General features: G+C 40.3%; 2 protein-coding genes across 3 annotated transcripts; one reads left to right on the forward strand and one right to left on the reverse strand.

Annotated features, from left to right (window-relative positions):
- Window positions 1-393: 393 nt before the first annotated feature.
- Window positions 394-3,210, forward strand: ankrd34c (ankyrin repeat domain 34C). Its single transcript, XM_026175969.2, has 2 exons — window positions 394-534; window positions 1,428-3,210. Exon 2 carries the CDS (start codon window positions 1,478-1,480, stop codon window positions 3,065-3,067), a length of 1,590 nt encoding a protein of 529 aa, XP_026031754.1. The 5' UTR covers window positions 394-534; window positions 1,428-1,477; the 3' UTR covers window positions 3,068-3,210.
- Window positions 3,211-3,644: 434 nt separating this feature from the next.
- On the reverse strand, window positions 3,645-10,538 carry LOC113026814 (retinol dehydrogenase 13-like). 2 transcript variants are annotated; one of them, XM_026175971.2, is made up of 7 exons: window positions 10,326-10,538; window positions 8,940-9,080; window positions 8,665-8,856; window positions 8,157-8,318; window positions 7,897-8,013; window positions 7,589-7,793; window positions 3,645-4,396 (listed from the first exon to the last, which is right to left on the reverse strand). In XM_026175971.2, the coding sequence occupies exons 1-7, from the start codon at window positions 10,396-10,398 to the stop codon at window positions 4,300-4,302; spliced, it is 987 nt and encodes a 328-aa protein (XP_026031756.2). In that variant the 5' UTR covers window positions 10,399-10,538; the 3' UTR covers window positions 3,645-4,299. The 2 variants fall into 2 exon arrangements, with proteins under 2 accessions (XP_026031756.2, XP_026031757.2); XM_026175972.2 differs by having other exon boundaries at window positions 8,940-9,142; window positions 10,326-10,465.
- Window positions 10,539-12,889: the final 2,351 nt, after the last annotated feature.

A 12,889-nucleotide genomic window follows, 5' to 3' on the forward strand; every position in this document is an offset into this window, starting at 1 on the left:
AACTGTGCCCACCGTTTTCATTTTCATACTGCTCTTTTGACATAATTAAAATAACACGCGCGCGCAGATCATTTGCATGTCTTTAGGAGGCAGCACTCGTTTTGTTTGTGTCCAGCAGATATAAAGACCGAGACAGAGGTTTTTCATCAGACGCAATTTATTTTGGTCGACTCTGACGTCAAGAGAATACACGTTTCATTCAACCAGCAAGAAAGTAAGTTATTTATAACCCGCAGCATCTCCAGGTTGTGATCCTTGAGTGCGCAGTGAAAGGAATACTCCCCATTGGACTGATGTGGTGTGCCTCCATAACAAAAGCCACACAGCTCATGCGTTATGGTGCCAGAGAGGCACGGCACACTGTAACCTAAACCAAGACGTATTGATGGGAACAGTCACGGCTGCATAACAAAAAAGAAAATAGGATTATTGTGGAGAACTTCAACAAACTTTCTGTTTTGAATCTTTAATTTCGCCCTCGCAGATGGCAGAGCACTGGTTACTTTGAACATGGAAAATCTCCTCTTTGACCAGGTAAGGAAACAACTGTCACACAAACAATATTACACGTGAAGGTTAATTAATTCAACTTTACCTCGCTATCTTGTATCGGTGAAGGCGGAGGCTGTTAAATTAGATCGACAGCTTGTGTTGCATGTGAAATCAAATGTATGTCTAATGTTGGCAAATTAATATTCAAACTGCAGATAAAATGTTTACATTTGGGATTTGAAGCAGAATAAGACGACGAACACCGCAACGTGTAATGGAGCGCGTCTTTCGAGCCAAGTTACCCAAAATGAGAACCGCGGACAGCGACTCTTCGAGCTTAGCGTGACGTTATTTAATGTCGCCAGTTAAAGAGCTTGAACAGATGTTTGGATCACTATTTGAAATTTATATAACAAACATCGCATTTACGCGCAGTCTCTCGTATATTCGTCCCAGAAAGGTGGAAAAATGATGTTTATGCTTACTTGTAGTGAATACTGGAGGCTTTTGTGTCAGTATCAGTATGTTGGGTGGGGGGTGGGGGGCACTGCTGTCTAGATAGAGGTTTAGAAAAAAAAAATCAACTTTGATTATGACATCATGACACATCTATCAGTAGTGTTTATGACTCTAACAGGTGTGTTACCAGGCTGACTTCTGCATGGATATATGTGATCTTTGAGGACGTGCATGAGCATTTTAGGAAAACTGCCAATTTTTTGTACAACACTGATTCAATTTCAATAATTAAACAAACAATATATCCACTATATTTCACAGATCTATAAGAGTAAGTTTTATTTTTATTTTCTTTAGGTTGTAACAGACTGCCACCTGCTGGCAGTGATAACAAATAGAAAAGCAGACAAACAAAGTGGGTATTAATCACTCATTTTACTATGTAAGCTGAACTAATTCCACAAATTTGTTCAAAGGGCTGCGAGCTGTGAGTTCAGTACTGAGAAGATCTGTGATTGGCTGGGTAATGGCAGATATTCTGGAACTGCGGACAGATGGAAACTCACTCCTGAAGGCAGTGTGGCTCAGACGCTTGAGACTCACCAGGCTCTTGTTGGAAGGAGGTGCCTACATCAACGAGAGCAATGAACGTGGGGAAACACCTCTCATGGTGGCCTGCATGTCCACACACACCGACCAGCAGAGTGTAAGTAAGGCAAAGCTCGTAAAATATCTGCTGGACAACCAAGCGGACCCCAACATACAGGACAAAGGAGGTCGGACAGCTTTAATGCACGCCTGCATTCACAAGGCTGGACACAAAGTGGTGGATCACCTACTTAGCAACGGTGCTGATCCCAGCCTGGAAGACAGGAGCGGGGCCTCAGCGCTGGTCTATGCCATAAACGCAGATGACAAGGAGACACTTAAACTGCTCTTGGATGCATGCAAAGCTAAAGGCAAGGAGGTGATCATAATCACCACAGACAAGTCACCATCTGGCACTAAGACTACCAAACAGTATCTAAATGTCCCTCCATCACCAGAGCTGGTTGAGAGATCTTCCCCGGCGTACTGCACTTCTCCCTCTGATATTAACGTCACAGCATCGCCCTCACCTGAGCAAGAGCAACAAAACACAGTCTTCAGTTTCCAGACAAAGCTAAAAACCTCCAGCTCAGCTTCGAAACTTGCCAATGGGCCCACGTCGCCGACGCGGCGGCCTGCAAACCCCAAACGTGCACGTTTGCCTCAGCTGAAGCGGCTGCAATCAGAGCCTTGGGGGTTGATTGCACCCTCTGTCCTGGCTGCTGCTGCCGCCTCCGCCCATGATGAGAGTAAGAAAGCTAGTTCTGATGAGGATGTTGTTGCAGGGGTAAACGGACTCTCTCTGAGTAAGAGGTCGGCTTTATCTCGACAGAACAGTGTAGACGGGAAGGACAGCTTATTCCCACTAGTGGGAGAACAGCCCTGCAAAATGACCACCTCATTATCAGTTCCTCCAACATCTAAACCATCATATGAGAGAACGCTAGGCCAACACCAGCCACTGGCACGGCGCAGCACGGTGCCTACAGAGCAGGAGAGCAGCAGCTGCAGCAGTGGACTAGCCAGTCTGAGAGACACAATGCATAGGAGACACCTGGGGAATGATCACTATGACTCAGACTCACAGCTCTATTCAGACTCTGCCATGTTAGATTCTCCTAAGGTCCCGGTGGAGCGCAGGAAACTAAACACCTCTCCACTTGTGATGTTAACCAGCTCCAGAGAATCTCTAGACAGCAATGCCAGCACATCCTCTCCCAGCACAGCACGCAGGCGTGCACCTGGTCTCCTGGAGAGAAGAGGCTCAGGCACACTTCTGCTGGATCACATCTCCCACACCAGGCCTGGCCACCTCCCCCCTCTTAACATAAACCCAAACCCTCCCATTCCCGATATCGGGGCTAGCAACAAGCCCTCCTCACCTCTGGCCACAGGTATTAGATCTATAGCTCCAGTAGCACCAAACACACCAAAGAGAGGTGGCCTCAAGTTGAAGAAGAAACTTGTGAGAAGGCACTCTATGCAAGTGGAACAGATGAAACAGCTTTCTGATTTTGAAGAGCATTAGTTAGTTATGAAGTTTATGCAGCAAATATTGTGGAAGTAGAGATGTTAACACCGTAGATTGTGAGGAAGTACATCCATAGTCTACACAAGTCATTTGTGTCATTTGTGTAGACTCAGAGCCATCTAGTTGTTGAATTATGTGTAATTAAAAAATATAGATAGAATATATAGATACATTAAAACTGAGCAATATAGGTAGATTTCCTCCCCGTGTCACACTCAACCTTAAGGATAACTATCTTTTGACTTCACAACATCTGCTGTATATGTTTTACAGTTTTGAATGTAAATGCCAAGATATGGTACTTTTCCTCTGAACTAGCTGATCATGTAACATTAAAGGAACACACAGGGTACATTTGTAGCTGGTGGCAGATAGGGTGCACTTTGTGCATATGTAATTAGCACCATAATGGACATTCTGTCTCACGAAAAAAAAGAAAAAAAGAAAAAGAAAAAAAAATGTGATGCATTTGTCTGAGATGTAGCTTTGGATAAGATGAAATTGGACTGTTTGTAGCAATTCTGTACAAAGTGCCTTTAAAAAGAAACCGAAAAAAGTGATGAGCAGATACAAATTTTGTATAAAGAAAACTTTAATTCATGGTGATGTAACCAACATGTGTTTTGTCTCAGCACTGCTGGTCTCACATGGATCAAAATGAAGACTCGTGATGAATACATAGGATGTGGATAAACAGTATGCCTTAAAAGACAGGTATAACAATGGGCTATGTATAAGAGCACTTTAATGCCCACGAGAAAGAAACTGAATACCACTATTAGCAGTGTTACAAAAAGCTAAAGCACATTCATATATAATTCTTATATGATAAACCCAAGCAACAATAAATGACATTTTAACCCTTAGTCCACACAGATATTGGTGAAACCCATCAATTAAAATGTCATTTCAAGCTAAAGGCAATCAATGCTAAAGATCATACAGCTTCCATGTAACTGACCTGTGAAGCATTGCTTCTGTTTAAGAAAAAACTTAATTTAATTCATAGTATTTTTCCAATTAGTTTGTTGTATATTCTAAATAAATGTCTATCACTTGTGAATTTCTGTCTTTTGTTCATTTGTTGTCCTTAAGCAGGAGCTCAGCTGCTACTAGCAGCGCAGATGTTCACTAGAAAGAGTACCAGTTCTTTCCTCAGGCCACCTGGCAGTCCAGTGGCACCACGATGATGACAATCATCATCAAAATCATCATCATCGTCGCTGTGACTATGTCAGACCGACCACAGAGGCACTCAGCTCCCACAGCTTCTTGGCAGCTTCATCATCCAGACCCTGAGGGGCTGCTGTTTTAGGGGCGCAGTCGCTGTAATCAGTGCAGACTTTAGTGTTAAACACACAACTTGATCTGTTCATGCTGAGTTGATTAAGTCACAAGAACAAGTTAATCAGTCAGATAAAAAAGGCAAGATATGCAATCAAAGGATAATTTACAAGGCAACAATGTCTTAATATTTTATACTGTTTTCTTAAAGATAATTATAGGAATTTAGATATTTATTAGTTATGTTATTACCCATATAATTTCATACAAAGACCAAAAGAGTCAGTTTTCACTTTATATACAAAAATAACATCAAGTAGAGCCAAACCGATATTTGTTATGTGGCGATATATCGGTATGGTTGACAACTAAAACCTCCAATTATGTTATAAATGTTGATGTTACACAGATATTCCACCAGATGGCACTCCGCAACTTCCCTGTTGGCATCGATAGGAGAAGTGTAAATGAGTAACCCATGACTTGTGGTGACAACAAAGCAACATTCCAAATATGGGTATTGGTCATAAAAGTCCAATATCAGTCAGGTTCTAGTATCAGCAGTTTAAATTAAGATTAAATCATATGCTTTGTAATTGCTAAAAAAAACTATTAAGGAAAATCTTAAAATGTTCTAATTTCAAACAAGAACACTCAGAAAACGGGACTTCCTTTAAAGGGCAAAGGCTATACTAAAACTTTGATGTTTTTTAATTATTATTATTATTATTATTATCATCATTTTATTACAACATCCTGATCTCAGCCTGTTATGGGTTCATTCTGACATCATAGGGTGTCATAGTGGGAGAAAAAAAAGAGGTGTGTTGTAGAGCACTCTTCATGTTCCCTTTCATATGGAACATAATACTTATTATATTGTATTTTTTTCCAAGGTCAACCTTGACCTTGGGCACCAACAATAAAGGTTAAGGTCAAATGTTTAGCCAACCCAGGTACTCATGCCCACCAAGACTTTGTATATTGTTTGAACTTGATCCATAAAACATTGGGGGTAATATAAAGTTTTTACTGACTTTCACATTTGGTACGACATTGACTAGATTTTCACCTAAATTAAATCAGCTCGAGCTGTTGTAGACTGCTAACAAACAGACAGACAAACAAACAAACAGAACAGATTACAGACTCGCTCACTTCAGGGGGAGAATTAATAAATACACAGACTGTGGAGAAACATCAAGACAATCTATTTTTAGGGAAAGCCCTGCTTATTTTAGCAAAACAGTTCTAGATGTGAGCATGGCTCTTTAGTAGATAAATGCTAAACTGTTTGTTACACAGTGTGTTAGGTACAGTGTTAGGTACACAATAAATACAATAAATGAATAGAATGATCTGGTCATTGTGATGTGAAGAGTTAATGGAAAATGATCCTCATCAGGCCTCAGATACTTTAAAATGTGCTGCCAGCATTTATATATACCCTCCATATATATATATATATATCCTCCACATCTTCTCGAGAGAAGAGCTCGAGAAGATGTGGAGGGTGAAGGTAACGGTGGTCCCAGTGGTAATCGGAGTATTAGGTGCAGCGACTCCCAAGCTAGGCGAGTGGCTCCAGCAGATCCCGGGAACAACTTCGGAGATCTCTGTCCAGAAGAGCACAGTCCTAGGAACAGCTAAGATACTGCGCAGGACCCTCAAGCCGCCAGGCCTCTGGTATATCTATCTATCTGTCTATCTATCTATAAATATAAATATGTGTGTGTGTGAGCATGCAATCAGCTCTTGTCATTTTTAAAATCTTGAACACATGCAGCACCACTTAAATGTCAGTCATTCACTGGTAAATGGCTGAAATGCCTGATAAGATAATGTCAGCAGTAATGAAATACTGGAAATCTGCAAAAGGTGGAAAGCTGTCAGTGTATTGCAGCTGGTTTGTGGCATTTATATTGACTGTGATTTTGTCTAGGCATTTTTTTTCTGGGCATGCACACTGACGCAGCGACCCTGCTGACATGATGATTCCTTTATTTATCATATGATCTTGACTTTCTGTCTCAAAAAGATTCCTTGTATCAAAATCTCATTTTATATTGTGCTAATCCACATTTTTATATTAGTGCTAAATTGCTACTGTAGTATGCTTACAATGTAAAAGGGGTCGCTTGTAGTTGCAAATGAGTCACTCACCAAACACCCCTCACCTCTACAAAGCCTTTAAGTCTCCTTAGATAATTGCTCTGATTTTCCAACCCACAATTCTGGTCTCATCAGCTAAGCTTTCACCTGTAGCACACAGCTATTTCCTGCATAAAAGCCTCGATGAGCCTGCTCTACACTGCTCTACCAGCCCAGAAACAAACAGATGACAGTTAATAGACCAGATTAGATGGTGTTCAGAATTTAGGATTCAGCAGCTAAAAACACAGAATTGTCCCCCAGGAGTAAGACCAGAGTTAAAATGAGAGTGAATAATTATTTAACATTCACGAAAAGGTTAAGTACACGACCCCAAATGAACGTTAATGTGTCTGCTCGTTATGTTTTAGATGTGTCCGTCTAATTCACTGGATTTGAATCAGTGTTCACGCTGACATCATTTACTGGACTTGGACAACATTTTTCATGCATAGAGGAATTATCATGCTGTGGAAAAACCCACAGCATGTTAACACATTAGGTTTTTAAACAGTTGTGTTAACTGGACTTAATTATATTCAACAAATCACAAGAACATTTATTTTACTGTACGCAGATCAACTGTGTTCCCTGTTGTCACCTTTAAAAGGCCCATTGAGAGGTTGGAGAATCCTACTAGACATGACTGACTGGCACTAAGTAGTTTCTTTATCAGTGTTATTAGAAAATTTTTTCTGCTTTTACTATCAGCTACTTGTAGTTTTTTAAAGTGCAAAAGCAATCCCTAACTCACGTTCCCTATCATCAAAATGAATCCAATGACTCCCGTGCAATGACGTATTCAGAGTATAATTTTGAAGAAAATAAAGAACTGGTATCAGATTCATTTCCTGTGTCTGCACATCCACTGAGGGAAGATATTGCATTAGACTGCACTGAGAAAGAAGAGTCCAGCTGTTTCATTGCTAATATGCTTCATTACACATTCACAATACCAGTCTCAGTAGAGTATGTTAGTGTTGTTCTCAATATGATCCATTTCCCCCACATGGGCGAGCCGAGCAATATCCCTTTTGGCTGTCTATCAATAAAGAGCCCATCTGTTGAATTACACAGACTGACCTGTAATAGAGTCCACTCTCATTTTGCAGGCTTTCCTCCACAGCGCAGTAGATGGTGGTCTGAGCTCCTTCTGTCGGATTCTTGATGAAAAACACGAAGGGCACATACAAAACCCTCTTCCACAGGGGCACTGTGGGCCAGAAGTGTCGGCCAAGCTCGGTGCGGATGACTCCAGGGTGGAGGCTATATGCTGTTACGCCAGTACCTGCAAAATGACAAGATGCAGAACACAAGTCATTACAAGGACATGAAATCCCATTCAATGTGTAACGACACATAGAAATATAGATATAAAACAGACGCAGCACCTTGCAGCCTGTTGGCCAGCTCTTTTGTAAAGAGGACATTAGCTAGTTTACTTTGAGCGTAGCTTCTCCAAGGCCGGTAATCTTTGTCCTGATTTATGTCATCAAAATGGATTTGACCTGTTGAGAGAAAGCACTTCATCCTTATTCACAGATGTGGTATTTAACATTAAATGAATATAAAAGGATGACATTCCTGAGAGATTTAAAAAAAACAACTAATTCTCTTTATATGAACTAGAAAAAAAGAGGAAAAACTGCACCTCTCTCATGCGCTAAGCTGGAGACATTCACAATACGGCTTGGCGCTGACTTCTTCAGGAGATCTAACAGACAGTTCGTTAAAAGGAAGTGGCCCAGGTGGTTCACACCAAATTGCATTTCAAATCCATCTTCAGTCTTCCATTTTGGACAGCTCATTATGCCTAAAGGTAGGAATATCAAAGGAAATGTATTTACCGCCTGTTAAAGTAAAGTGTGCGTGTTAGTCCCCGTAGGGAAATAGTTCCTCTGCATTTAACCCATTCACCCAGTGAAGCAGTGGGCAGCCGCCAGTGCAGCGCCCGGGGAGCAGTGTGTAGGGACGGTACCTTGCTCAGGGGCACCTCAGGGTAGCCGTTCAGTGGAGTCGAACCCCCGACCTTCCGATCATGGGGCCACCACTCTACCTACTGAGCTATCCCTGCCTGTTAAACACGAATGCACAGTCACAAAGCTGGCATAATATGCTACATCACACCATAGTGGGTCTGATGTGATTTATACATCCACCTGCATTATTGATGAGAACATCCAGGCGCTCCTCACTTGCTAGGACATCTTTGGCAAGTTGGCGTATTGACTGTAGAGATGCCAAATCCAACTTTCTGACAATCACGCTGTCATTTCCGCTTCTCTTTTTCACTTCTTCTGCAGCTTTATTAGCTCTTTCCATGTCCCTACAAGCCAGAATAACCCTCGCGCCTGCAATGCGGGAGCAAAGTCATTACACCTGAACAGATATTAGATTATAAAATTGGATATATAAATCCTGGCAAATCACCAACCTCTTCTAGCCATGTCAACAGCAGTTTCTTTGCCAATCCCAGTGTTGGCTCCAGTGATCAGGACTGTCTTTCCATCTAAGCGGGCTTTGCTGTGACACACACCACCTGCCATCCACTTCTTCAAACCAAAAAGTCCCACTCCTGTAAAAATGTCCGCATAGTGACAGCTCTAAATCTCCACTGATCAGAGCCATCTTCACCTTCTAGAAAAGGAAACCCCCACCCACCCAAAACAAAACACAACTGCACAGATTCAACAGATGTTTTAGGACCAAGATTTTCTCAAATATAAATTTCTGACCCCTTCTTCCACACCCTGAAGATAATACACTTGAATGAGTTTAACAGAAAAAGCCTTAAAGTGCCTTAAAATAATCTGAGAAATAATTAAAACTGCTTTTTTCTTTGTCCAAATGTGCATAAATATTTTTTTTAAAACATTGTCTCTCTATTTTACATAACTACAAATTGAACAAGTTTGGGTTTTGGGATGGTGATTGTGTAAAAAAGTGTTTTTTAACATCTAAACTAATAAAAACTCAAATAAAAGTCAACACTTTCAAACAATAAAAATACCGGCAAACCAGTAGACACACCTATAGCATCAATTTGAGAATCCTAGGTGACTTCCTTCTCAAATTAATAACATTTTCAGAAAACTATTCCGCTAACCTTTAGGTTGAGTTCACTGAGATTTAAACTCATCTGAGGTATTTAGTAGATGCACCTATGTTATTAATTTGAAGCATTTACAAAATAAACTGAAATGAGCAAACCTACTGGAAACGAACTGAAATTAAACAGAATTAAAAGCAAAAGCAAAAGTCAAAACGAAATAAAAAATAAAAACAAATTAGTAACTATAAAGCTATGATGGCAGACCGTGACCGTGAAAATATCAGGTTCCCTACCTTTTTTTTGTAATAAATAAAACAAGCTAGCAAACCACCTAAAAAACAAATATAAACAATATAGGCACATCAAACGTGTGAAAGCTCATTCAAACTGCACTGTAAAGCACCAGGCACACCTAGAACAGTGTGTTAGTGAATATTTAGTTAAGATGTTAATAAGCTGTAGCTTAACAAATTCACTTTAACTATATTCTTATAAACGTGATGCAAAATCAAAGGCACTTGTCATTTTAACGAGCACGTGGGTCCGTGCGCAAAAGGCCTACATGCTTATGCAACGTCAAGTAAACGTCACAGAGTCTGTAAAAGAGCACGAGCTAAGACAGCCATCCGTGTGCTGTTTACAGTCTACACGTATGATCAGACCATTAATGTAAATCAGTGATTAGCTATTATATGAGTTACTTTGTTTTTCTTTTAACACACAACACCTGCTTTTGTGAAAAAGAGCCTGCGTCGGGTCACTTCATACCTGCTACTGTGACCAATGCAGTAGTTTTAGGATACTGGGAAACAAATGAGCGTGCAGCCGAGGAGGTCCGCATTGTCCCTGCTGACCCTGTTACTGTTTATGAATCTGCTTCTCTTAAAGTCCGGTTGGAGAAACGCCGGCGAACTTTCCTGCAAGCGAGACCTTACTGCCTGCTACAAAGTAAACCGCGTCAATAACAGCTACATAACAAGCGGAGCCTTTGCCCAGGAAGTACCGCCCATCGCCGCCCTACACGGGAATCCTATTGGTTCATTTTTGTCAATAGTGTTAATAATATTTTTAAGCAATTTTTTAAAAGCTATTGCCAAAGAAAGCAGCTAGTAAAGTACATTTTGGCTATTTTAGAACTTTTTTTTTTTTTAGATTTTTAACAAATCTGAAAAAGTTCAATGCTATTAAACTAAAAACAAACAAACTCCAATATAACAAAATGCAATCAAATCAAACTGTAGTGGTATCTTTAGGATTTAGTAAAAACATCTTTGCTGAAACTATTATCATCTCACAACTTTCCATCTTCTCGTTTCATCTGCTCCCTCTAGAGGTCACCACAGTGGATCATCTGCCTCCATCTCACCCTGCCAGCATCCTCCTTTGACACCAACCTTCTACATATCTGTATCATAACAGGCTGTTAAACATCCTCTTCAATCTTGCTGCTATCTTTCTCTCTCACATCCCCTCAGACACTTGTCTCCACCGACACCCACCCTGCCCACACTCTCTTCTTCACCTCTCTTGTGCACTGACCACTGCCACACCAGGTATTTAAACTCATCTACTTTCACTACTTCTGCTCCTTGCATCTTTACCTTTCCACCGGTCTCCCTCTCATTCACACGCATGTATTATGTCTTACTTGAACTTTATTTCTTTTTCTCAGTGTCATTTGTGAATATCATAGTCCATGGAGTCTCTTTCCTGAAAGGGTGTAAAAATCAAAAAGGGTGTAAATCAGACATGATGATCCACATCTTTCTATGGCAGTAATAAAATTTAATAATCAAATAAAAATAAATAAGGTGTAAATAAGATGTTTTTTTTACACTGAATGTCAGCTGTTTTTTGTTTTGTTTTGTTTTTACAAAATACATTTTTGTTCTAAAATAAAGCCAACTGCATCTCTTAAAGCTGCATTTCCATTTCAGCTTTATTTAGGTATCATCAACTCATAAAATATGCAAGGTCAATGTATGCTGGGCTCAAGATATAATATGTGCAGTTATTATGCAGTGAAGCACAGCTGGTATGCAATAAAGCACTCGTGATTTAAGCTTAATAAACAGACAAATCTATCATCTACAAGGAATATTCATAAATTGTACAGCAGATGTCGCTGTAGGCTCATCAACGCTGTCTTGGTGTATTTTTACGTGATTCTAGCAGATGAGACACATACATCACATTAGCCCTTAAACTAGGCCTATATTTCATTTCTGTTTTAGTCACAGTTGCCAGTCAAGCACAACAAGACGTGTTTTGAAGCTATATAAAACACCTAAGAATCACATGATATCCCAAACTCCTACGAGCACATTAAGAACTGTCTGTGCTGTTGAGTGAGCAGACAAAAGAGGAAACCCACCAGAAGCACCGAGATGACAGTAATAACAGCATCAGCCTACACTATCAGATCTCAATTAAAGCCTAATCAGAGCTGCAGTGGAGCAACTGAATCTGGAATAAAATTTTACTGTGTCAGATCAATAAGGCGTGCTTTCTCTGAACTTTAAAGCATAACACAATGAGTCTATACAGGGACAATATAGAGAGATTTGACCTTGTAATTCTTGTGACACCTGAGAGTGAATGTTTTCACTGTGGAGAGCTGCGGAGTGTCTGTAAATCGGGGAAGCACAGGCCACAAAGTACATGTGAAAACCTAGAGGTGTTCTGAAGTGGCTGTATAAAGTGAGAGGATTAGCTAACAGCCACCTGACTGCAGTGACCATGCTCTTTATTGCAGCCTCTCATTGAATATGCAGGTCAAAGTTTTGTATTTCAGGGACAACTGAATGACATTCTTATTGCACTGACCTTCTCGACATTGTTATTACACACAGTTTAAGCCATGCTGCTTGGGTAAATACATTATTGTTAAGGCTTTAGAGGTTTTTTCAACCAGCGGAGGCCTGCTATAATCTGAAGAGCACTTTAGAGGTGACCTGGCTGTCTCTTTTACTGGCTCACTACTAAGCCCGTCATGTGACTCCTCTGCAGACCTATCTCCGAGTATGGTAACCTTCCCCTGCTAAAATTAGAGGGCCCTCTGCTGAGACATTGTGGAATGTATCTTTCCCGTACCCATCCTGGAGACAAATCAGGACCTTAATAAATTTTCATAATGACTGTGTTTTTACCTTATGTCGTGACTGCTAAATTACCAATGATTTGTCATGAAAATTGTCAAATAAAAAATATCAAAGATAAATCTGTTATGATTGAGTTTGTTTAGAGCATTATATATCTCAGTCATTGCGATTTGTGTTAATGACGTAGTACTTTTGCCTTAAAACCAAGCAGATTTATTCTGATTTAGTTAT

The sequence above is a fragment of the Astatotilapia calliptera genome, chromosome 7 (genome assembly GCF_964374335.1).
Source record: "Astatotilapia calliptera chromosome 7, fAstCal68.1, whole genome shotgun sequence".
Lineage (NCBI taxonomy): Eukaryota > Metazoa > Chordata > Actinopteri > Cichliformes > Cichlidae > Astatotilapia > Astatotilapia calliptera.

Excerpts from the sequence above, each read along its gene's own strand:
- ankrd34c (XM_026175969.2), top strand. The coding sequence starts at position 1,478 with ATGGCAGATATTCTGGAACTGCGGACAGATGGAAACTCACTCCTGAAG.
- LOC113026814 (XM_026175971.2), bottom strand. The coding sequence starts at position 10,398 with ATGCGGACCTCCTCGGCTGCACGCTCATTTGTTTCCCAGTATCCTAAA. Across the intron at positions 9,081-10,325 it reads TGCATTGGTCACAGTAGCAG|GAGTGGGACTTTTTGGTTTG; the intron begins GTATGAAGTGAC and ends ACATTTTTACAG. Across the intron at positions 4,397-7,588 it reads GAGAGTGGACTCTATTACAG|CGACTGCGCCCCTAAAACAG; the intron begins GTCAGTCTGTGT and ends CACTGATTACAG.